At 35.9% G+C, this 23,593-nt stretch overlaps 13 protein-coding genes and 2 pseudogenes across 15 annotated transcripts, besides 4 other annotated features; 6 read left to right on the top strand and 9 right to left on the bottom strand.

Annotated features, from left to right (window-relative positions):
• Positions 1-12,642: part of a mobile genetic element that runs on past the window's edge.
• TVAGG3_0108330 (organellar and viral DNA polymerase type B) lies at positions 916-1,553 on the bottom strand (the record flags this gene model as incomplete). The annotated part of the gene is made up of 1 exon (XM_051223045.1): positions 916-1,553. A coding segment is annotated over one exon (638 nt), but the record flags the coding sequence as incomplete, so codon positions are not given.
• On the top strand, positions 1,643-2,044 carry TVAGG3_0108320 (uncharacterized protein; the record flags this gene model as incomplete). The annotated part of the gene is made up of 1 exon (XM_051223044.1): positions 1,643-2,044. The coding sequence occupies one exon, from the start codon at positions 1,643-1,645 to the stop codon at positions 2,042-2,044; it is 402 nt and encodes a 133-aa protein (XP_051108030.1).
• Positions 2,516-3,295, bottom strand: TVAGG3_0108310 (KilA, N-terminal/APSES-type HTH, DNA-binding family; the record flags this gene model as incomplete). Its single annotated transcript, XM_001293415.1, has 1 exon — positions 2,516-3,295. One exon carries the CDS (start codon positions 3,293-3,295, stop codon positions 2,516-2,518), a length of 780 nt encoding a protein of 259 aa, XP_001293416.1.
• TVAGG3_0108300 lies at positions 3,572-4,202 on the bottom strand (annotated as a pseudogene). Its single transcript has one exon. A coding segment is annotated over exon 1 (631 nt).
• On the bottom strand, positions 5,153-6,067 carry TVAGG3_0108290 (keratin-associated protein family; the record flags this gene model as incomplete). Its single annotated transcript, XM_051223043.1, has 1 exon — positions 5,153-6,067. A coding segment is annotated over one exon (915 nt), but the record flags the coding sequence as incomplete, so codon positions are not given.
• On the bottom strand, positions 6,525-7,392 carry TVAGG3_0108280 (organellar and viral DNA polymerase type B; the record flags this gene model as incomplete). The annotated part of the gene is made up of 1 exon (XM_051223042.1): positions 6,525-7,392. A coding segment is annotated over one exon (868 nt), but the record flags the coding sequence as incomplete, so codon positions are not given.
• TVAGG3_0108270 (uncharacterized protein) lies at positions 7,644-8,174 on the top strand (the record flags this gene model as incomplete). Its single annotated transcript, XM_051223041.1, has 1 exon — positions 7,644-8,174. One exon carries the CDS (start codon positions 7,644-7,646, stop codon positions 8,172-8,174), a length of 531 nt encoding a protein of 176 aa, XP_051108027.1.
• On the bottom strand, positions 8,496-9,012 carry TVAGG3_0108260 (uncharacterized protein; the record flags this gene model as incomplete). Its single annotated transcript, XM_051223040.1, has 1 exon — positions 8,496-9,012. A coding segment is annotated over one exon (517 nt), but the record flags the coding sequence as incomplete, so codon positions are not given.
• TVAGG3_0108250 (uncharacterized protein) lies at positions 10,340-10,902 on the top strand (the record flags this gene model as incomplete). Its single annotated transcript, XM_051223039.1, has 1 exon — positions 10,340-10,902. A coding segment is annotated over one exon (563 nt), but the record flags the coding sequence as incomplete, so codon positions are not given.
• On the top strand, positions 11,447-11,810 carry TVAGG3_0108240 (protein of unknown function, DUF4107 family; the record flags this gene model as incomplete). Its single annotated transcript, XM_051223038.1, has 1 exon — positions 11,447-11,810. A coding segment is annotated over one exon (364 nt), but the record flags the coding sequence as incomplete, so codon positions are not given.
• On the top strand, positions 12,118-12,438 carry TVAGG3_0108230 (uncharacterized protein; the record flags this gene model as incomplete). The annotated part of the gene is made up of 1 exon (XM_051223037.1): positions 12,118-12,438. One exon carries the CDS (start codon positions 12,118-12,120, stop codon positions 12,436-12,438), a length of 321 nt encoding a protein of 106 aa, XP_051108023.1.
• Positions 12,439-12,642: a terminal%2Cinverted (terminal inverted repeat of Maverick-1B transposon ID:TVAGG3_0108220).
• A 2,254-nt stretch (positions 12,643-14,896) lies between these two features.
• Positions 14,897-14,963: a mobile genetic element.
• A 33-nt stretch (positions 14,964-14,996) lies between these two features.
• Positions 14,997-15,975: a mobile genetic element.
• On the bottom strand, positions 15,184-15,793 carry TVAGG3_0108200 (annotated as a pseudogene). Its single transcript has one exon. A coding segment is annotated over exon 1 (610 nt).
• Positions 15,976-16,137: 162 nt separating the features above from the next.
• TVAGG3_0108180 (LP04239P family) lies at positions 16,138-17,181 on the bottom strand (the record flags this gene model as incomplete). Its single annotated transcript, XM_001299111.2, has 1 exon — positions 16,138-17,181. A coding segment is annotated over one exon (1,044 nt), but the record flags the coding sequence as incomplete, so codon positions are not given.
• An 811-nt stretch (positions 17,182-17,992) lies between these two features.
• Positions 17,993-18,517, bottom strand: TVAGG3_0108170 (uncharacterized protein; the record flags this gene model as incomplete). The annotated part of the gene is made up of 1 exon (XM_051223036.1): positions 17,993-18,517. One exon carries the CDS (start codon positions 18,515-18,517, stop codon positions 17,993-17,995), a length of 525 nt encoding a protein of 174 aa, XP_051108022.1.
• Positions 18,518-19,798: 1,281 nt separating this feature from the next.
• TVAGG3_0108160 (uncharacterized protein) lies at positions 19,799-20,263 on the top strand (the record flags this gene model as incomplete). Its single annotated transcript, XM_001295568.1, has 1 exon — positions 19,799-20,263. The coding sequence occupies one exon, from the start codon at positions 19,799-19,801 to the stop codon at positions 20,261-20,263; it is 465 nt and encodes a 154-aa protein (XP_001295569.1).
• Between the last annotated feature and the right edge of the window lie 3,330 nt (positions 20,264-23,593).

Here is a 23,593-nt window from a genome sequence, read left to right as displayed (position 1 = left end):
GAAATAGGTTCGAAATATTTGCACTCCCACAATGTTTTCATAACATCCCATAACGGTGTTGTTCTATCATAACGAACAATATATTTGTTCTCTCTCTTTGTATAAATCTTCATCTGTTTCTCAATGTTCATTCCACCACAAGCTTTGAGAATTTCTTTATAATTTATGATAAAATATGTTGTCATTGGTAATCTTTCATTTAGCATGTAGTGGTCTTCAACAAGAAGTAAGTCAATAGTTCGAACAGTTTCACATTCTTTTGGTATGTATCTCTTTATTTCATTATGTCTTGAGTCATTGAAGTAACCAATGGTAACATTAAATGCTATACCTGTTGCGTCAGAAATTTCTTGTACTTTACTTTGAGGAAAGTCTCTAACACGAATGACTTCTCTCATGTGGTCAATAGTTTCTTCATTTACTCCAGCCTGAATGCAAGCATAAACGAAGCAGTTATCTTCTGTCATAAGTGTTGCAGTTCTTTTGTTCAGTTCATTGAAGATTTGGTAGCGTTCAAGATTTATAGGTAATGTGCAAAGATACTTCCAGAACTGACCGCTTCTCTTCTTATAAAACTTCTTTTCACCATTATCTTTCCAAAAGCTTTCTATAAGTGCTGGGTTTCCTGTTTGCTTAAGAGCTTCCAAAATGGCTTTCTGGTCATTTGTCAGTGTGCTTTCATCTCTATATGGTCTCTTTTTTGGTTTGCCTTTCTTTACATCTGACATCGTTAAGCCTTCATATTCTGTTAAATCATACATCTTTATTTCAGTAAGATTCTTTATGTTTGTCAAGAAGAAGTCATAGTGCATTTCAACAATACCTGCAGCATTTGCTTCTATCTCTGATATAAAGTTCTCCTTCAAGAGCTGATGTAGTAATGTTCCAATATTATTGAGGTTTAACGTAGAACATTCATACTTTCCACCAAGTTTATACCATACCATCCATCTTTGTTGGGAGTTTATTTTAATCTTCTCTAAGAGTCTCATGAAAACCTTACCGAAATGTTTGTGTAAGTAGTCTCTGTTTGGTTCATCTAAAGCTTCGATGTTAAAGTCAATGAGTCTATTGCCTGTCTTAACATTCCTCTTCCTATTCTCTTCATCTTTCTTTAACCATCTCTCACCTTCTTTTGGTTTGTCGTCAATGGAACGAAGGACATCGTTAGCTTTGCGAACTTGTTCTATAGCGCTCTTAAACATCTCTCTTCTCTGTTGTTTCAGTGTGTCGTCTCTTCTTCTTGTTTCACCAACGTTCACATTTGTTATGTCATACATTTCTCTTCTTACTTCATGAGGTACTGAACGTCTATGATATAAGTCAATAGCAACGTCATTTAAAGGAAATGCTCTTGCATGGACTTCGTCCTCGCCGCGTTGCGGCTTTATGAACTCATGAATTCTATCATAACTTATTGCACCATTATAGTCATTGAGGATGTCAGCGAGTGCTTTTTTGTTTGTTGCGTAATGCTTTGCAACATCTATATTAGCTTCTGTAAGAAGTTGTTTTATTTCCGAGTGTTCTAACTTAGACAACTTCCGATACATCTTTAGTAGGAAATAAAAAATATTTTTTGAAAAAATTAGATTAGATTTTTTTAAGTTATTTTTCAAAATAATTTAATATTTTTATTTTAATGAAACACATGCAAGATTGCAAGTTCTTTTCATACAATGCTCTCGCTACTGCCATCAAGAATGAGTTCAATAATGCTTCAAATGTTAATGTTATCTTTAACAAGAAGTTTGTGAAAGAATCTAAGTTTGGTCAGTATGTCAGACCATTAGCTATCGTCATTGACCGCAAACGTTATACTTCACAAGAGTTAGCAGTAGTTTTGAAACAAAAGAGTTTCTTCGTGAATGTCAAAGATACTCATTATACTGTCATAAAGAACTCTAACATTGACTTCTTCAGTATTGCTTTAAATCTTTCCGAACAGAAAGAATATAAGAAGGGTGAAACAAATGTGAAATATTATCCTTCATCTCTGAAGACAATAACGAACAAAGATGTTATACAGAAATTCTTACCATAGGTTGAAGAAGCTTCTATTGACATTGACGAAGGAAGTGAAATGGTTGAAGAAATAGACCCCGAAGCTTTATAAGAAAATTTATTTTTGGTTAGTCTTCATATGGATATTTTACAACAATTAAATGGTAAAAACAAAATAAACTTGACGAACAGAACATTCTCTGTTCGTCAATTATGTTCGACATGGAGCGTTTATGGAAACAATTAAATGGTAAAAACAAAATAAACTTGACGAACAGAACATTCTCTGTTCGTCAATTATGTTCGACATGGAGCGTTTATGGAAACAATTAAATGGTAAAAACAAAATAAACTTGACGAACAGAACATTCTCTGTTCGTCAATGTTGTCGTGACTTCTTCGTTAATGTTGTCGTGACTTCTTCGTTAATGTTGTCGTGACTTCTTCGTTAATGTTGTCGTGACTTCTTCGTTAATATTGTCGTGACTTCTTCGTTAATGTTGTCGTGACTTCATTCTTCCTCTGTGAAGTTGTCGAAATATTCTGTTATTTTTTCCTTCAGTAATGTTAAGTCTTCTTTGAATGTAAGTATTGTGCAACCTTTGATGTCATAGTGTGTTTGAGGAAGAGTATTTTTGACAATTTCCTTTATTTGCTCATTCGGTGTCATTGAAATCGGTAAGTTTTCACGATAGAACCAGTTTCTGTCAGATTTATATATTTTAGCGAGGTCATAAAAGCTCTTGTTGTTTCTTCTGACTAAATGTAACATAACCATATCTTTATCTTCTTCATTTTCCAACTCTTCAGTGTAAATCATATACTTATAGCTCTTCTCCTTTCCTTTTGGTACCGAACGTGGTATTCTTTTCTGTATGCTTTTGTCTTCTTTCATCATATCTTCTCTCTGCTTTGTCCAAAGTTCGTCAAGTAGCATAAGTATGTAGATTGCATAACGGGGCCAAGCCCACATTGCTATTGAACTAACTAGGAACTTATGAACATATATACCTTTTAGATGTGATGGTAAGTTTTGTCTGTCTTGGTACATCTTTTTAAGTTCTACATGTTCAAACTCACTGAGGAGTTCATGAGTGCTATTTAATTCAAACCATTCATTTGGTGTTTTATTCTCTGGAGCAAAACATGCTGTCAAAATACTCTGCATTTGGTACATGTCATCTTTGACTGAACGAATGAGTCTCAATTGTTTGTTATACTGTATGTATTCATATTCTTCATTAATGGCTTCATGGACTATAACTGTTGTTGTGTTCTCTGTTGTTGACATTACTGTCTTTACATATGAGATAAAAAAATAAATAAAAATAAAACTAACTTTATTTTTATCTTTTATGAAAATTCATGAAATTTGGTCATTTTTCAGCAACAAAATGAAAAAGTTTAGAAGAATTTTCTTATTCTTTCTGGCTTATTTTTGTCTTTCCATACTCCCGCTCTAATGGTCCCAGATGTGTTGGCTTGACTCTCTCAAGTTCTTAGATGGTATAACATCTTCAACGCCTCCTTCATATCTTACTTTATAAGTGTCATCGTTTATGTTGTATCAAAGTATTTCAATAACCACTCCTCGCTTTGCTTCGTCAATGGTTTCAGCAAGTTTGCCATTACTACTTTCAACTAATTTATGACGAGGATAAACGCAATGGAGTCGTCAGAGCTTTTATAAGATATCCATTACCTTGCGTAGAGTCTACGATATAATAGTTTCTTACTTAACCTTAAAGTTCTTTGTCAACGGTTTGTCGTCAAGAACTACACGAACTTTTGTCCAGGAATGAGGGTAAATTGTGTTGAATTTCTGATATTTTGTGTTTGACTTCGTTCTTTTGTATATACTTTTCTTCTTGTTGTTGTGTCATTGAATTTGGTGCATGTCCTGTTGTAGAATGTGTTGAGGAATTATATACTTCGAGAAAATGTTTCATTGTTTCTTCGGTAAAGTCTCGCTCTTGATTTAAATCTCTGAGAGTCCTTATGAAGCGGTTTATGATGCCGAGTATGTTATGGTTATGGTCTTCAGTAGTGTAGTGAGTTATGTTATGCTTAATGAGAAATTCTGTGATTTCATTGCTGAGGTATGCACTGTCTTGGTCTGATGTTAAAGTACTTGGGCTATGTTCTGCCACGAACGTCTGCAAAACTCTTAACACTTCATGAGTTCCTTTATTTTTCATTGGATATGCATATGCTTTGCGAGTGTTAACATTAATGAAGATGAGGAATGGTTTATGTCCTCCTTTTCTGCTTTGAATGAGAGTGTCAAATTGGTATGCGTCAGGAGCGTTGGAGTAAATTGGTAAAAAGTAGTCGTAAGGGTTTATTTTTGTTTGATGTACAACATTTTTGTCAAAAAAACCTTTTCACTTCAGCTCTGTTAGTAAATCCCCAACTCTTTGCAGCTTCATTGAACTTCTTAAATGACCTCCATGGATGTTGTTCGAATACTTCTTTCAAGCTCATTTATGTAAAGTTAAAGATTTTATTCTAGGCTCAAGCGCGTTCATTGAACGCGGTACCATGCGAATATAGTCACAAATGGTGGCATATAATCTGCACCCGAGCCTGTTGGATTTGTTGTGAAAGTATGGACATGATTTCCTCCTGGTTCAGTTGGTCGAAAAGTCTTTTTTGCTGAATTGTTATAAGATGGAGATAAAACGTCATTGCCAGCTTCATACTCTGAGTTGTATAATGGGTGGTCTCTTAATGAGTGGCTATGGTCGCCAGAAAAGTTTGTAGTTCCTTGTATGAGTGTGTGGGTGGTAAGTTGCTTCTTTAATTCTTTTCGAAACCTCCTGTTTTGCTTTGAATATTTAGCACAGTATAAGAATTTATCTACAATCTGCTTCCACGTACCAAAACCTAAAACTGTTGCTGGATTTGTTGAATTCATTGACGTATAAATAGAACCAACAGGATATATGGTTTGAAGTATTTCAGTCTTTAATGTTTGAAGCTCTGTTTTGTCGGCTTTCTTATCTAACATTGCTGGTAGTTCATATGCTTCAAAGTTTCTGGCATGGTCTTCGATATTCCTGCAACTGTTATCTAAATTGTTAAGAGTATCTTTTACGCTTGTACTCGGATTCTCTAAAGGTGCACTTGAACCAAGGGTATAGTTCAATATTATGTCGTCTGCTCTAACAGTAGTGAATGATTTATGTGTATGTTCTTTGTCAGCTTTCTTATCTAACATTGCTGGTAGTTCGTATGCTTCAAAGTTTCTGGCATGGTCTTCGATATTCCTGCAACTGTTATCTAAATTGTTAAGAGTATCTTTTACGCTTGTACTCGGATTCTCTAAAGGTGCACTTGAACCAAGGGTATAGTTCAATATTATGTCGTCTGCTCTAACAATAGTGAAGGATTTATGTGTATGGTTCTTGTCAGCTTTACTATTTAATGTAGCTTGAAGTTCATTTATATCGGAGATATTGTGTTTATGAGATTTCAAAACTTTGTTCGTTGCGTCAAGTTCATCTTTGTCAGCTTTACTTTTAATAGCATCTTCAAAAGTTATTTTTGCCTTAACTCTCAAAGTAAATCTTGGTTCAACTAATACACCGTTAACAGAGAAGTATGAAGCATAAATTTCATCGTTATAACCAAATGCTTCTGGTGCTTTACCTGTGTCATACTGTACAGTACAGCTTATGTCATAACCTTTAGCACGAATGAATTTATATCTTCTTTCATTAACATCTTCTGTCTTCACTTTTTCATCCTGTGTTAAATATCCATGGTAGTCCGTTATAATCTGTTCGTCTGAACTTATATAATGAACATGGTTTTTATCTGCTTTTTCGGCTAATTTCTCTTCTATCTCATTTATTTCAAGTTCATGCCTACCACCACCTCCTTCAGAAGTATTTTTCTTCAGCTCTTGAAGAACGTCCACTTCGCCATCTTTGGTGTCAATAATGAGACTTTGAGTTAAAACCTTTCCTGTCTTAATGGATGTTTGTAAAACTTCTTCTTCACCGTGTTCGGGGTCATGGTCGTCATCATATCTTGTGAAATCAGAGATGTTGTCATACATTAAGCATATCTGTCTCAAAAGTTCTGCTATTTGAAACTGGAACGAAAGATATACAGAACTTTCATCATCTCCTAAAGTCAAGGTCTGCTTTCTTAAGTATTTCTTGAATGTATGCAATGAGAACAGAGTACCTTGGAAAATATTCGAACAATATTTCATTAGCTGTTGGTTTTGGTGGTTCTTCTGGAGTTTCTGTGTTTCAGTTCCTTCTGTAGGTTCTGTTGGAGTTTCTGCATCTCTTGACTTCAATGCTCTTGCTCTCAAAGACCTAAATGTTAGAGCACCAGGTTTTACAAAGGACTTTATAAATGCTTTAATAGTTCCTGGTAAGTTATTGTTAGCATTAAGTAAGTTCCTTATGCTTCCATCATGGACGTCCATAGCACTATGTAAAAAATCTATACTTTTCTTGTAGTCAGCAATAGACTGACTGTGATTTTTAAAGATTTGTCAATACCTTTAAGCCAATCTTCATGCATGTCTGATACTGAGCCAAGAATATCATTTGCTTCCTTTAGTGTATTTTGTGCTTCTCGTAAAGTATCCAATCCCGTACGTGCATTGTTTGCTATACGTCTTACAGTATCTATTTGACTCCTTGTTTCTTGCATCCAACCAGATAAAGTTTTAATAGTATCCGAACCATTTGAAATGAAGTTCAAAGCATTTTTAACGTCATCTAAAACTTCTTCACCAAGTACTGCCCATATCTTTCCGATTTGGTATTGAAGAACTCCATATGAAGCAGCTGTTAAACCAGTATTTATAAGGTTCCATATCCATGATTTAGCAGTTTTTCCATCCTTTCCATCTTCACCATCCAAACCGTTTTCGCCTTGAGGTCCTTGTATTCCTTGTATTCCTTGTATTCCTTGTGGTCCTTGAGGTCCGGTGTCACCCTTCTCTCCTTTCAGTTCATCTTTATGTTCGTTATAATATTCTAATGTCATAAGGTGTACATCATTACTGCTACCAGCAACGCCGAGAATTTGTTTCTCATTCATGACTAAATTCTTTAGGCATTTAATGTTGTCGTCAAATCGAAAGCTCTTTAACAATTCAATGAGAACATTTAATACTTTCACTAATGAGGCATCTACTGTAGAATTTATATATTGCACCGTTCCATCATTTATGATGGGAACCTTGCTTGTTGTAATGAATGGGTCATAAGTGTTAAAAGTATCGAAATCAATGACTTTTTTAGTTTTTCCATCGTCAATGACTAAATCATTGCCTTCAATGGTTAAAGTTGAGTTTTCGTTTACTAGTTCATGTGCTCTTCTTGCTTCATTTGTTTCATACGCATATGCAGCAATAGTCATATTTTAATGAGAATAAAATGTTGTTCTATTTGCAAAGTACAGACCCAAACGAATACGGGACAGTAAAGCTACAAACAAACTTAGGTCTTCAGAATGAAGCGCTTGCTTTCAGAGTTGTTGACTTCAATACTATCGCAACTTTTGTCATAACAGATGAAACAGATTTCATAGAGATTGAAATAGATGACAAAAGAAGTGTTATAACATTTCCTAACAGAGCTGGGTATAGAATAGATAAAATTGTTGGAGTCATGGATACTCTCATAAATGAAGAAACTATTGACAACATAGATGTCGAACTCTCTTCTGAGGGAACATTGAAGTTCAGCAGCGAGAAAGAGTTTAAGATACCAAGAATGAGTCATAGAGTTCAATTGCTTCTGGGTGCATACCATATGACATTTCCTTTGAAAAGTGTTGACAAAACGATTGAGATGAAATCTGTTCCATATGTATGTTATGGCAACTGTTTGTACATTGAGTCAAAAATAGCTAATGTCACAGGTATTTCAGGAGTTAATAGTAAAGGTTCAGTAGAATATAAGTCTTTCTGTTATGAAGTAAATTCAATGTTCATTCCAAACGTTCCTGTCATAGCAACTCATTTAGGTAAATGGGTTCGCATTAGTCCTCATAATTTGAAAGACATGCAATTCAGACTTGTTGACTTTCAAGGAGAGCCTGTAGAACTGAAGGCACCAGTGCGAATGACTGTTGAAGTTGACTTTTTAGAAAATATTAAATGCAACAGCTTACAAGAGAACTCAGAGCTAAAAATATAAAGTATGAATGTTATGTATTAGGTCATGAACTTTGGTTGTTGCTGTTTGATGAAACAAATGAGTTAGTTATGTCAGTCAAGAGAACAGAAAAATATTGTGTTAGTGAAAACTGCACCAAGTCAATAAGATTAGGTTTGCATTATGAAGATGAGTTCGATACTGTTGAAGAAGTTTTGGATAGATATTACAAATTGCTTTAATTTACTAAAACATATTTCAAGCAAAGTTTATATTCTGTTGAAAGTTTTGTATATTCATTCGAATATTTATACTTAAACTCAACTCCTGTAGTTCCTGGTGTTTCAATGATGCGGATGTTACCTATTTTCATGAATAGTGGAGTTTGACCACAGCATTCGATTTCAGGGTCGAGATAGTCAATGACACATTGTTTCCCTGTTATTCGTGAGATAACATTTTCAAGGTCCTCCTTTGTTAGAATTATTTGGTTCTTACTTATAAGATTTGTCAAAAGCTTCTTATCGTCTTTGAGTAAAATTGTTTGGTATAACTGAAGAAGGTAATGGTCTACGTTATCTGAAGGATTTGTTTGAACATTTGTGTAAGGGTTGTCGTTGGCTTCTCTTGAAAGAACTTGGTCCAGTGGTGGATACTCTAACTTAACATCTGATGTAGCGTTAGCGTTTGAAGCTGTGTTTAAATTCACGGCGCCATGCTCCAAGACCGAAGGTCCCGATTTAAGTTCTGGTTCTTTTTCTTTCAAACACTCCGAACTATAGTTCTTTATGACAATATTGTTTGTCGTTCGTGAGTCAACATTTGATGTTGGTTCAATTGGAACATTAACGGCACCAGCTAAGATGGATTTGCTTCTCATTTCATATAGAATAAAAACCTTTTATATGTATGAAATGAACAATATACTCGACAAGGGTTTGAATGTAAAGCTAACGAATGAAAATATTGTTGAATTCACTGAGACAGGTGCTGTGTATAAAGATGTAGAACTACTGAACAAAAGAGCTAAGGTAAGAAGCAAGAACATGAACAAAGGGTGGAAGCCTATAAAAATTTATGTCAATGATGGCTCAGGAGGTTCAAACATAAAGTATGCAGAAAGTTATAGAGTTTATGCTCTCAAAGGTGAAAAGCCTTCATTTAAGAACAGCTATTCTAACGCATATCCTCAAAAGCTAACGGATGGGGAAGTGGATGATATGAATGACAGCAAAAATATTAACAGAAATGGCGACAGAGATGCATGGAATTTGTTTACCATCAGTCAATTGAAGGTTAAACTTTAAAACAATGTTGGTCGTTCCCATGGAATATTTTTGACTTTAATGGTATTAGTCATGATATGAATCTCAAGGTATGAACGAGGAGAGATGAGAGACTTATATGCTTCCCAAATTTCTTCAAAAGGTAATGTTATACCTGACTGTTTCCAAATGAGTTCAATATCATAGCGTGAGAAACCTTGAAAGATAACGAAGTCAGTTATGAGACGTTTTATGTTTAAAGCAAGGAAACGCCATGTTTGCATAAGTATTGCTACAGTTAAATGGTAATGTCTGACTTTAGTTATGATGTTAGCTAATGGTGAGTCAGGCTTTGACACTAAACCTTTACCAGCGAAGTCGTCACAAACTAATAAAGTGTTTGATGGATATTTTTTGAAGGGGTATTTTGAAAGTTTTGACAGAATGTAGTTTGTAAGTCGTTTCATATCGTAAACTCCTGAGTATTGACGTAAGTGGTGTTTGTCAATAATTCTTTCCATCTCCTCAGAAGTCTTTTGCATTCCTGACTGTATGAACTCTACGATAGCATAATATTTCCTCTTACGTCGAATGTAACGTTGAAGAAATTCAATGAGTTCACTGTCTGGAACTTTAACGACAGAGGCTTGAACTTTTGACATAAATGTTTTCGCTGTTGAATCCATAGAGTCTGAAGTTGCTGATATAATGATTTGGTCATAGTAAGAGTCGTTTCCTAAACGCTCTGTTATGAGTATATGACGAATGAGGTTAAATGTCTTACCTGAACCCATCTTTCCACAATAGAAATACACACCATTTGAACAGAACTCATAGTCCTTACTGAAAGGAAGAATGAGAGAACTGTTGAGCTTTTCACTGCTTTCATTCATGTCTTCATCTACGTCATGTATTAAAAGCTTCATTTTATCTCCATTAAAAATGCAAGTCAGAAATATTCAGAACATAGCACCGAGTCTAACTGACAAGAGTATAAAGATATACTATGAACATGTTATGATGAAACCAACCAAAATTCAAGAAAGTCAGTATACTTATGAATATCCAAGACACTGGGTAGAGTATGTAGGAGGTGAGAAAGCTATTGAAATAAGACAGGTTCGAAGTATTCCAGCAGGAAGAACAATATTATTGAAGAACTTTAATGTTTTGAGATATAATGATGAAACAAAGAAGCAAGATAGTTTCCCTGTTGCTGTGTATGTGAACTTAGATACAGGAGATGACATGAAAGTTTTCAACACAAAGCTTCAAACGGTAGTGAGAGAACAACTTACTGCGGAAGGACATCCATTACCTTCAGAAGTTACCATAGCATATAATTTTGAAACAAACTCAATAGATTTTAAAGTCATCTCTGCAAAGAAGTCAGGATTTACATTTAATGAAGCAGATGTATATTCGAATGAAAACTTCAAAGCTATTGCATGGTTAGATAATGACGATTGCTTTAAGAAAATATTTAAATACAGTGGCTCAACGATGTCAATAGATGACCTTCGTGGAATGTTACCATCGACGTTTACAGTAGAAGGTTCAGCAGGATTGCTTACAAGATTGTCAATTGGTGGTATTTGGTCTCGTGAGAACATTGTTATAAAATCCAGTATAAGTGAATTTGCTGAAGAATCTATATTATGTCTTTCAAACTACATGTATTCGCCGCCGAAGCATTATAGTATAACAAACTTTGTCAGTAAGTTTAACATAAGACTTGTCGAACCTTCTTCAATGAAAGATGTTGTGCTACCCAAAGACGGAAAGGATGGACTCATTATTGAGATGATTTTAATAGCATATTAAATGAGCTTGTTCTTGAAGGTCATTCATGATGAAATAACTGTTGTAGAAGATGTTAGCAATTGTTCAGACATTTTGAAGCGTATAGATGATATAAGAAAGAAGTTAGATAGACCGCAAAGCGGTGAGGGCGAAGCCCGTGAGAACGCTTATGTTTCATTGACTTTCTCCAGTAACGAGAACTTTTATGAGATAATATTGAAGAGAGATGATTTTAATATGGTGTAAATGGTAGCTTGGGCAGCTTTAGGCGCAATGGGAACAAAAGCATTAGCATTTGGAGCAAAAGCACTTGGAGCTTATGACGCAGTAAATAAAATGAGTGGAGGAAGGGTTTCGAAGACATTAGATGCAAATAAAGGGAAGATTGGAGGCTGGGTTGCAAAGAAGTTAAGATTAAATAAAATAGGGCTCATAAATAAAGCATCCAATTTGGTTGCGACTGAGTCAGAAAATGCTTTAGGAAAGGACGATGAGTTTGCAAAACACACAAAAGACTTTAATGACCAGATGAAAGGTGAAACAATGCATTTAAATAGAGTCGATGGAACTAAAGAAAATGTTTCTTCTCCACCAGTAGTTCTTCCGTATGGTCCCTATGGAATGTATGGAAACCCTTACGAAAGACCATTTGACCCATTGACTGGTGGAAGTAACTGGTATCATTACGGACGAAGAAGAAAGACAGTCAAGTTGGAGACAGACGTGAAGAAAGCAACTAAAAAGAAACCAAGGAAGAGAGTTATAAAGCAATGAATTCAACAGGGTAGAAAAGAGGTTAGAAATCGGGTTAGATATATCCATCTACCCTAAATTTATTTTTGCGCTATGTTTTCATACGTGTGAGGGTGGTGATATCATTAATTTTTAAGTTTATTTTTTATTTTATTTTTATATAAATGACGAAAACTATTGAGATAACAAACTACAACGGTCATGAGTTCAAGAATTTGTTCTTCGTTCCTCGTGAAAATACATTCTATCAGATACGAGGGAGAAAAGGTAAAGTTAGTTTGAGCGTTTATGACTACAAGCATAATGGAAAGTTTATACAAGCATATGATACAAACGGTAAGCGTGTTTCATTAGCTTTGTCAAAACTTACAGGTATAAACTATGACAGTGATTTTGACCTATATGAAGAAGAAAGTGAGTCAGAAGATTATGAGCTGTTATATGAAGCACAGCAATGGGAGGAGTTGCAATACTTTTGTAAGTGAGAACGTTTATTTTTTACATTAGTGAAGTCGTTTGTGAAAACGTTAGTGAGGTGAAGTGGTTGGCGGCATTGTAAATATTTAAGGTTAAGTTGGTGTTGTCGTTTGTGTTGTAAAATATACGTTAACGGTTTCGTAAAGTGTCAAATTCACATATCTAGGGTAAGGTGGAACGCAGTGCCGCCGTACCCTTGTTATGTATATTAATTTAGGAAGCAAAATAAGATTCCAAATTTTGGGAATCTTTCTTTCAATCAACTATAATGTGTACATGAAATATTGTGAATGACCTCTTTATAGCATGCATTAAATAGTGAATTTTTATTTACTTCCAGATCAAGAAAAAAATGTAAACAATTCAAATTAACTTCCAAAAACTTTTTCCTTTATTCAATTTTTTGATACCAAATATGTTCAATATACTATTTTATGCATTTTTATTAAAAATTATTTTACAGCTTCAAAAAACTTATTCTTGAATTTAATTTTTTATAATAAAATGTTGTAGAATATCGTTTCTAAATGCACTTTAAAACATATTTTAATAACTTCCAAAAAGTGAATGTTTTTTCCAGCCCTTGAATTTTCTCCAATTCTCTCTCAAATTTAATAAGCCAAGAATTTTGGAAACTTCCAAATGAAATTTCCAGACAACGATTAGGTCATTAGCATTGCTAATTCTTAAAGATGCTCAAATCATGGTTTAAATGGCTCAGTATATATTATCGTATGTATTGGCTGTTATGAAAGACACCGAAAAAATTCCAAAAAAGTTCTGGATTTCAAAATGTAAAGTAAAAAATAATTTTTTTATAATCGTCTTTTAGAAGTTGTGTTTTTTTGAGATTGGAAACTTCTCACTTTTTTTCCAAATTTGCAACCCTATATTATAAAGAAGATACTTTAGAAAGGAGTTTACAATTGCAATATTATACGGAATAACATTGTACACGTAACCTCCTTTCGAGAATCCAATTTCGGGTGGGATACAAAAGTGCATTTGCAAATTTTTGTAAAGTGTCAAATATATATTTTTGACACTTTACAAAAAATTTTTTAAGGGCGCACTACGATGATTAAAATAGTCTCAATTTTTTTCAGAGAGTTTTCTCAAAACTCTTATCCTCCTAATTAATAAAAGCTTATTTTTTTCTTTACAGGAATGATATTTTTTGATCAATATGCAATATTAATCATCAATCAAGATAGCTACATATTATATAAGACTTTGGAGGTATAAAATCAACTCCTTGGACGAATTCGAAAAATGATCAAAAAAATCGATTTTTCGAAATTTTTCCAGTAAGAACTTTTTCCCCATTATTTTGAACGATTAACATGATTTTCTTTATACCACATCATTGGTACATGTAAGGAGATGCTATTTATGCAATTTATTTTCAAAAAAACTCATTTTTCAAGGACCTGAAAAAAGGAGGATAAAAAATTTTAAAAAGTGGAGATTTAGCTTTCAAAATCATTGTATATATTATTCATGATGTATACATTATATATCACATATTTTTTTATTGTTTTTTATTTTGATATCTGTCATTTAAAAAAGTTGCCATCAAAATTAATTTTATTTACATATTTTTGTTAAAATCGATGAATAGTAGTAGAATAATCAAAAATAAAATTTTATCGTTTCAATTCATGAATGAAGAAATTTGGAGACTTGAAATCGAAATACCAGCTCAAGAAGGATTTACTATAGATGATTTCATTAAAACACATGACAATATATCTCAAGTTAAAGGTGTACTCGCTTTTAAAACAGATATTGACACTGAAATAGAATTTCCAATAAGTTATATTAATGTTAAACCATTAACAACTCAAGAAGAAGACGAAAGCAATGCACAAACATCTATAGCGATTGAGCGCCCTCCACAGATTAGCATTGAGGAAGAGGGAGAGAAAATTAGAGATATAGTGGAACAAATCAGTCGTCCTGTTTCAGACAATGAATACAATGATTATGAAGAAGATTCATCTGATTTTGAATATGATTCCTCTGATTATGACATGTTATCAGATTCGTATTCAGAATCTGAAAAATTATTTGACAATGATTCTATAATTAATAACTCAAATACAAATAATAATACAAATCAAAATTTGTCAGAAAATACAAATGTCACTTTTGAAAATAAATTGACAGGTTCATTTGATCAAATTATAAATAAAATAGAAAATTCAACGAATATTTCAGAAGCATATCATATTGATCCATCACAATCAGTTTTTCAAAATTACGGTATGAATTTCAAACAAAATGTTAATCAAAATCAAATTTCTTCGCCAAAAATCAAAAAAACAGTGAATTCTGCTGAAATACATAAAGGAAAAGAATATTCTAACTGTAAGTTAGATAAACATATTTTGGCGTGTTATTTTACTGGTATTGGATTCACTAGATATGTTTTCTTAATGTCAATGCTTAATATATATGTTCCTTTGTTATATACGAAAACGATAAAAACAGTTTGACAGAAAAAGTGACAACTTTATGTGTCAAAAATAGAAAAGTGACATTTTATTCGTAATATTAAAATGAATCATCATAATCTTCTTGATATTCTTCTTCATAATTTACTTCGTATTCTTCTTCTTCTTCATTACTATCTTCTTCTATTTCAACCGGATTCGCCTTATTTTCTTCTTCTTCAACTTCCTCGCCTTCTTTTTCACATTCATCTTCTTCGATTCCTTGGAGCTCTGGCATCTCATTGGCCACAAGTTAACCTGGAAGAAAATCTTGAGAGACTCCATCCACAATCCATTTTGCCGGCATTCCCCTCTTCCAAATTGGAAGTTTCTTCCACATTTCAGATGGGCTATAGTGAATTTGTTTTCCATTCACATAATGAGTTGGTAATGCTAGATGAGGTTTAGCATTATAGTACTCAACCCATTGTTGAATCTTTGCCCATGACAACTCTCTGCTCTCTATGTTAGGCCACAAGCGCTCGATTTTCCCATTTTGGTATGGGCAATGGGGGACAATATATACATTATTGATCCCCCGAACCCTCATAGCCTTTAGGAACTGGCCTTTATTCTCGCCGCCATTATCGGACCAAATTGTATGTGGTGGTCCATAACGGGCTATTACTCTCTTAATTACTTTCACTGTTTGGCTAGCATGTTTTGACGAAAGATGCTGCCATTCTATGATGAGCCTTGTGCAGTCATCAATCACAGCATAAAGAATCTGACTTCTCTTTTTTGCCAAGAAGTGGATATCAACGTGCCATATTTGGTTAGAAAGGCAGCTAAGTATTTGTCTTTCCTTTTGGCCGATAGGGTCCCTTGGACGTGCCAAAGCCTAGCTCTCTAAAGCTCTTTCTACCATATGTCTTGAGGGGGGTGTGGTTTGTAAGATATTTAATGTTCCTCAGCTCAGATGGAAATGATAATGGAGACTCTTCAATCATAAGTCCGGAAGGAATTGCGGAAGAAATTTGATTCAGGGGCTTAAAACGTTCAATAGCGGAGAACCATGCTTGGGTAGGCGTTGGCTGTGGAACAATACCCGTCTTCATGTCCAAAAATGCCTCAAAATGAGATTTGGCATATTCGATATCTTTATTTATTTGGTTATAGGCGGAGATTATTCCAAGATGGCCATGCTGCTCAATTAGGTTTCTAATAGTTACCTTAAGATCTTTTGGTACATTAACTTTGGGTCTCCCGCGCTTAAGGGGAATAGACACAGATGGGTGAGGCTGAGGCTGAGTATTGGCAGAGAGCTGTTGCTGTGGGGGAGTGTTGGCAGAGAGTTGTTGCTGTGCCGAGGTGTTGGCAGCGAGCTGGCGTTGAAGAGGAGTATTGGCAGAGAGTTGGCGTTGAAGAGGAGTGTTGGCAGAGAGTTGTTGCTGTGGGGGAGTGTTGGCAGAGAGTTGTTGCTGTGCCGAGGTGTTGGCAGCGAGCTGGCGTTGAAGAGGAGTATTGGCAGAGAGTTGGCGTTGAAGAGGAGTGTTGGCAGAGAGTTGTTGCTGTGGGGGAGTGTTGGCAGAGAGTTGTTGCTGTGCCGAGGTGTTGGCAGCGAGCTGGCGTTGAAGAGGAGTATTGGCAGAGAGTTGGCGTTGAAGAGGAGTGTTGGCAGAGAGTTGTTGCTGTGGGGGAGTGTTGGCAGAGAGTTGTTGCTGTGCCGAGGTGTTGGCAGCGAGCTGGCGTTGAAGAGGAGTATTGGCAGAGAGTTGGCGTTGAAGAGGAGTGTTGGCAGAGAGTTGTTGCTGTGGGGGAGTGTTGGCAGAGAGTTGTTGCTGTGCCGAGGTGTTGGCAGCGAGCTGGCGTTGAAGAGGAGTATTGGCAGAGAGTTGGCGTTGAAGAGGAGTGTTGGCAGAGAGTTGTTGCTGTGGGGGAGTGTTGGCAGAGAGTTGTTGCTGTGCCGAGGTGTTGGCAGCGAGCTGGCGTTGAAGAGGAGTATTGGCAGAGAGTTGGCGTTGAAGAGGAGTGTTGGCAGAGAGTTGTTGCTGTGGGGGAGTGTTGGCAGAGAGTTGTTGCTGTGCCGAGGTGTTGGCAGCGAGCTGGCGTTGAAGAGGAGTATTGGCAGAGAGTTGGCGTTGAAGAGGAGTGTTGGCAGAGAGTTGTTGCTGTGGGGGAGTGTTGGCAGAGAGTTGTTGCTGTGCCGAGGTGTTGGCAGCGAGCTGGCGTTGAAGAGGAGTATTGGCAGAGAGTTGGCGTTGAAGAGGAGTGTTGGCAGAGAGTTGTTGCTGTGGGGGAGTGTTGGCAGAGAGTTGTTGCTGTGCCGAGGTGTTGGCAGCGAGCTGGCGTTGAAAGGAGTATTGGCAGAGAGTTGGCGTTGAAGAGGAGTGTTGGCAGAGAGTTGTTGCTGTGGGGGAGTGTTGGCAGAGAGTTGTTGCTGTGCCGAGGTGTTGGCAGCGAGCTGGCGTTGAAGAGGAGTATTGGCAGAGAGTTGGCGTTGAAGAGGAGTGTTGGCAGAGAGTTGTTGCTGTGGGGGAGTGTTGGCAGAGAGTTGTTGCTGTGCCGAGGTGTTGGCAGCGAGCTGGCGTTGAAGAGGAGTATTGGCAGAGAGTTGGCGTTGAAGAGGAGTGTTGGCAGAGAGTTGTTGCTGTGGGGGAGTGTTGGCAGAGAGTTGTTGCTGTGCCGAGGTGTTGGCAGCGAGCTGGCGTTGAAGAGGAGTATTGGCAGAGAGTTGGCGTTGAAGAGGAGTGTTGGCAGAGAGTTGTTGCTGTGGGGGAGTGTTGGCAGAGAGTTGTTGCTGTGCCGAGGTGTTGGCAGCGAGCTGGCGTTGAAGAGAGAGTATTGGCAGAGAGTTGGCGTTGAAGAGGAGTGTTGGCAGAGAGTTGTTGCTGTGGGGGAGTGTTGGCAGAGAGTTGTTGCTGTGCCGAGGTGTTGGCAGCGAGCTGGCGTTGAAGAGGAGTATTGGCAGAGAGTTGGCGTTGAAGAGGAGTGTTGGCAGAGAGTTGTTGCTGTGCCGAGGTGTTGGCAGAGAGCTGGCGTTGAAGAGGAGTATTGGCAGAGAGCTGGCGTTGTGGGGGAGTGCTGGCAGAGAGTTGTGGCTGTGGGGGAGTGTTGGTACTGCTGGCTAATGAAAGCTGGCGTTGAAGAGGAGCGTTGGCAGAGAGCTGGTGTTGTGGCGGGTGTTGGCAGAAAGTGGGCTTTGTAGAGGAGCGTTGGCTGGTGAGAGTTGTTGCTGTGGAACAGAGTTGGTAGTGCTGGCTGATGAAAGCTGGCGTTGTAGAGGAGTGCTGGCTGATGAGGGTTCTTCCTGTATACGAGAGTCGTTTGAACTTTGTAATATCAAATAATCGGTAAGGAGAGTGTCATCTCTGTGTTTCAAAATGGATGAACACTCGTAGAGTCGATTATTATATTTAATGTAGAAAGTAGTAAACTCTTGAAGTTTGTATGTATGATGTAAGTACTCTTCAAGAGTAATTAGTCTATTACATAAGAGAGCTTTGTAAAATGTTATCTTGTTAATTGATGAACGAATAGTGTTGTTGACTAATGGAACATTTGTGAGAACAATGGCTAACGGTGTGCGCCTTTGAATCTGTGCTAGAGCTGTTTCAAGATAAGCTGAATCAACTAAGGTGTACAAATTCATTTTAAACAAATTTAAAATGAAATAATTTGTGAGAATTTGAGAATAATTTAATTATTTCAGAAGTCTATATTGAAAAAATATTCTTAACAAAATTAATTTAAATGGTTCAGAAAATAAAAAATTAAAATTAATGGAAAAAACATGATTAGGAATAATTAACAATAATAAATATCATGGTTTTGGATTATTTAAACAGCTATTAAAGAACGAATTTTACAAATTACGATAAAAAATATTGAAAAATAATGAAGAGGATAAGGATTTGAATCGAAAATTAAAAGGATGATTATGTGTCAAATTAAATTAAAATAAAAATTTTAGAAGATTTAGACAAGAAATAGTGCAAAGAATTAGAATTAACATAAAAATCGAAAATTTAATAAAGGAGAGATAAAATTATTGTAGTATTCAATTGAAAAATTTTATAAAATAAGGAATATTGGTGAACAAATAAGTTTCATCTAAAAAAAGGAAAATAAAAATATAAAAATTGAAATAAAAACAGAAATATAAAATATTTTTAAAATGCAAAAAAGTTTCATACTAATCGTTTTTGTATAATATTTATCATTGAAAGATTATTGAAAGATATTTTGAAAGAAATCGAAAGAGTTAAGAAATATTGAGAAGAAGGACAATTGAATGAATTTTTGGCCGATTGTGCTATGCAAAGTTGATGATAATTGCAGGAAATTTTGAGATTTTCGAGGTTTTGGAGGGTGGAGTACTATTATATGTAATAGTATCTCACACCCTCCAATTCATCCTATGGCGTCGAGAAAATTTTGGTGAAATGTCGTCGAATTTCACCAAAATTTCTCGGCGCCATATAGAGAACTAGAGTCTGCGAGGTACTGATTCTATCTATGTACCTCGCAGACCCTAGTTCTCAGCCAAAATGGCTAAAAATTGCTCGCAATTGTTTGCCATGTAAATTGTCACTTTTTGAGGAGATTTGACATTCTGTCAAATCTCCTTTTTTCGTATATAAGACCTTCACCAGATACATTATATGCACGACAAAGAGAATTAGTAATTGAATTGGAAAATTTTGTTTTAGAAGAAATTGACAAATTAGATGAACTATATAAAGATAATGTTAAAAAATTTTTTTGCAATGATGGTGCTTATTCGGGTCGGCGGTTTGCCAAAAAGGCAATCGGAACAGCAATTAATTTACATCGAAAATATTGCAGTTTATTTAGAATATGCATTAAATCTGATACAATATTTCCTGGTTTAAAAACTGTAATTTACAAGGATTCAAAATTTCCATCTTTGATGGAAATCGAATGCTTGAAAGAAATAGTTAAAACAGACAAGTTTCAACATATAAATGCCTTTGTTTCAGATAACGATTCTAAGGCAGGAAAAGTGGTCGCCAAATCCGGCGCTCAATGTGTTATTCTAAAAGACATCAATCACACATTAATTTCTACTTTTACTAATGAAAAATTCGAATTTTTGGAAATAAGATTTAGAGGAATCTTAAATAGCACTCATCTTAAAGTTGATGAAAAGATCGAAAAATGGTTGAGTCTGAAAACTGAATATGCAAATCATAAGCTCAAAGATCAAATTGTTGACTTAATTGATAGTACTGCTGTTCTTTTTAATTTTGTAAGACGGAATTGTCACACAAACTTCAGTGAATTTTTCAACGCTATGAAAAGTAGATATATAGAAAAAAAGAGATTGGACAGTCGGTTTTATAGCGAGATGTTTTATAACAGTTTTATCGTTTAATCATCAGAACTGGCAACAAATGTTAATTGAAAGATTTTGTATTGATTTCGAACATTATGATTTATCATGCTTAAATCGAATCAATAAATACTTTGCAAAAAAGGCATATGATCATGATCGTCGTAATAATGAGAAGTACAAAACAAAAATCCTTAACGAAAAGATTCGTCTTAAAGAAGAAAGGAAAAAGGAAAAATGTGTAGATGGTTATAAAACTGGATACGAATCTGACGAACTGACATGCAGAAAAACAGTGTCATTTAGGGCAGAAAATCTCCCAAATGACTGGAAGCAGAAAACTTGGTATTTCAAGAATGTTGGCGATTATGAAAACTTTGTTTTTAAGCTATATGAGCTGAGTTATTTGTATTGCCGACTGAACAATGAGACTGCAATTTGTGTTTTTGCAAATGCTGATGCAGTACATGCAATGCAAGGAAGATTATCTCATGAGGCAGGAATTGAGAAAGGTATTGTTACAGATAATAATCTGGAAGAGATACTTACTTTATGTCCAGTAAATAAAGGAAAGATTAACTTACGTAATCATGATGTTGACTTCAATCCTTCCATTTGTAAGGTTTTGTCTAATCATAATTTCAATTTGGGGATACCCAACAAGCACAATTACTGTTTTCTTATAGTAATCATACAACTATGGACTTTTTGCCCACATGATGAATCAATCATTAATAGTCTTTTGAATGCTGTCATATCTAATTGCGCAAATCAATTAAATATAAAGGTGGAAGAATTCAAAGGAGAAATCATCGACAAATTTTCCATCAAATTCGAGAATACCGAACAGAATGTTTCATGTTCTAACAGTTTATATCAATCTGATAAGATTGATATTTCTACTCTAACATGCGATATCTCTGATGTTTTTGAACTTGCAAAGATTTTGCAAGATTTAATTAATCGTAATTTTGAAAATTTGGTAGATCTTGATTTATTATACACCTTTTTATATCAAACCTATGAAGCACATAGAACTGAGCATGATGACTTTCTTTTGAACATTAAATTAATTTTTCAAAAAGTAACGATTGCATTTGATAATCAGGTTGAATGTCAAAACAAAATAGGAGAAGTCTTCTTCTCGACACCAAATCAACTAGATATCTATTGTGAAAATGATTGTTTTCATGAAAATCCAGCAAATTTTCCATTATATTAACTGTCTCTTGTAATAATTGCGTTAATTATCTAGTTCCTGTCAGATTTGCAGAAATCCAATTGTAAAAACGCATGATGGTAGAGAATATGGGTCGGTTCCATTTTTTTCTTATCGTTCAAAAATTTTCCATTTTTTTCTGCCAAAATCGCTATTTCGCCACTGGATATATCTGGAGCCATAATCACAGCGGCATTTGTCTTAACCTTGTGTGTATGAGCATCTATTCGTTTTTCGCGGATGTTGACTCGTTATATAACCTATCAAATTTTGAGATTAGGGGAAACAGGTTGAATATTTAAGGTATTAATAAGGTTTGCCTTTATGATTATGGTTGAGATATTTGTTTGAATAAATTAGATGTATGAGTTAAGAATGTGATTTGCATCAAAGAGGGAGAATCGATAATATATGTGTTTTATATATCCGTTTGGTTTGTATTTGTTAGTAAAAGTTGGAGATAGTGTGGAGTTGGGAATATAACAAAGAATCAGAGTTTTAAGTTGTGAATTTTAGACAAAAGAGAGTGAAGGGGGTCCTTTCTCAAGGTCAGGGCTCCATTCTAGTCTTTCTGGTGCCGGAAGGAGCGCTTCTGACCGGTCTGGGCGCTCCTTCCGGCATCATCTTTGCATTTCGCAATTGTCGCGGCAAGTGCATTCTGGCACAGCAGGTGCACTTGCCGCGACCTATGATTGCGAGTGTCTGCTGCTCAGCCCCGGATTCGCAGCAGACACTCGCAATGCGAAGCAAAGTTCGCCAGAAAGACCGGGAAGGGGGTCCTTTCTCAAGGTCAGGGCTCCATTCTAGTCTTTCTGGTGCCGGAAGGAGCGCTTCTGACCGGTCTAGGCGCTCCTTCCGGCATCATCTTTGCATTTCGACCCTGATTATTAAATTGTCTGGCTCTGACCTCTTCAGAGGCCAGATCTTCGTTTTGTAATTGTCCCAGGGCCGGATTTCGCTCCTGCCGCCCGGGATAACGGCGGCATTTGGGGAAGCCGGCCCTGAGTATTTAAAACGAAGCTCTGGCCTTTGCTAAGGCCAGAGCCTGTATCTGTATGTCTTTCAGGGCCGAGTTCTTGCGAGACCGTCGACATGATCGACGATCATCGCAAAACTCGGCCTTGAGGATTAAATGTGCAGGCTCTGGCCTTAGCAGAGGCCAGAGCTTCGTATAAAGGTTCTCTCGGGACTGGATTCCTCTCCGGCCGCCCCGAATCAGGGCGGTCTTTGAGGAAACCGGCCCCGAGGATGGTTTGCGAAGCTCTGGCTTCAGGAAAGGCCAGAGCTGTGAGTTTCATGAAGAGCCAAGTTCCTCTCGGATCATTCCTAATGAGGACGACCGTGGAGGAACTTGGCTCTGAGGTGATGAATTGTGGACTCTGGCCTCGATGAAAGCCAGAGTTTTTAAGTGAATGTTTTGATGGGATGAGCCTATGCTCAGTAAGCTCGTCCCATCAAAACATTCGTTTAAAAATTGAATTAAAAATTATCGTATGTATTCAAAAATTAAAAAATAAAAATGAATAATTTTATTATATAAAGAGAATTGAATAAATTCAACACAAAATTGAATAAATATTTCCAAAAAATCAAAAAATTGAAAAATAATTGAAAAAATGAGAAATTTGATATGAAAATTAACAGATAGAGAAATTTAAGAAATATAGATAATGTTTATTTATGATTATAAAGAGAAATTGAGGAGATTTGACGAGTTTAATACTGAATGTGATATTTATAATTTAAAGAAATGAAGATATTCAAGAAAGGAATTTACGAATGCAGGGTAAAGGAACAATACCCTGCATTTGTAAACTCCTTTCTTGAATTTAAATTTCGATGTGACATTCTTAGGAAAAAGTGCAAGCTATTCAAGAAAGGAGTTTACGAATGCAGGGTAAAGGAACAATACCCTGCATTTGTAAACTCCTTTCTTAAATTAAAATCTAATGTTTCATATTAAAGTGAAAAAGTGCAAGCAATTCATGATTTGCCCATATATATGCAGGGTTCTAGTAATAGACCCTGCATATATATGTGCAGAATGGGAATTGTGTCTGACACATTCGCATCGCAAGTAAAAAGTGCGAGCTTTTCCCATTCTGCACATATAGGTGCAGGGTGCCAGTGATAGACCCTGCATATATATGTGC

The sequence above is a fragment of the Trichomonas vaginalis genome, chromosome IV (genome assembly GCF_026262505.1).
Source record: "Trichomonas vaginalis G3 chromosome IV, whole genome shotgun sequence".
Taxonomy (NCBI): domain Eukaryota; phylum Parabasalia; order Trichomonadida; family Trichomonadidae; genus Trichomonas; species Trichomonas vaginalis.
Note: the sequence above shows the minus strand (reverse complement) of the source record. Positions and strands in the feature narration are given on the sequence as shown.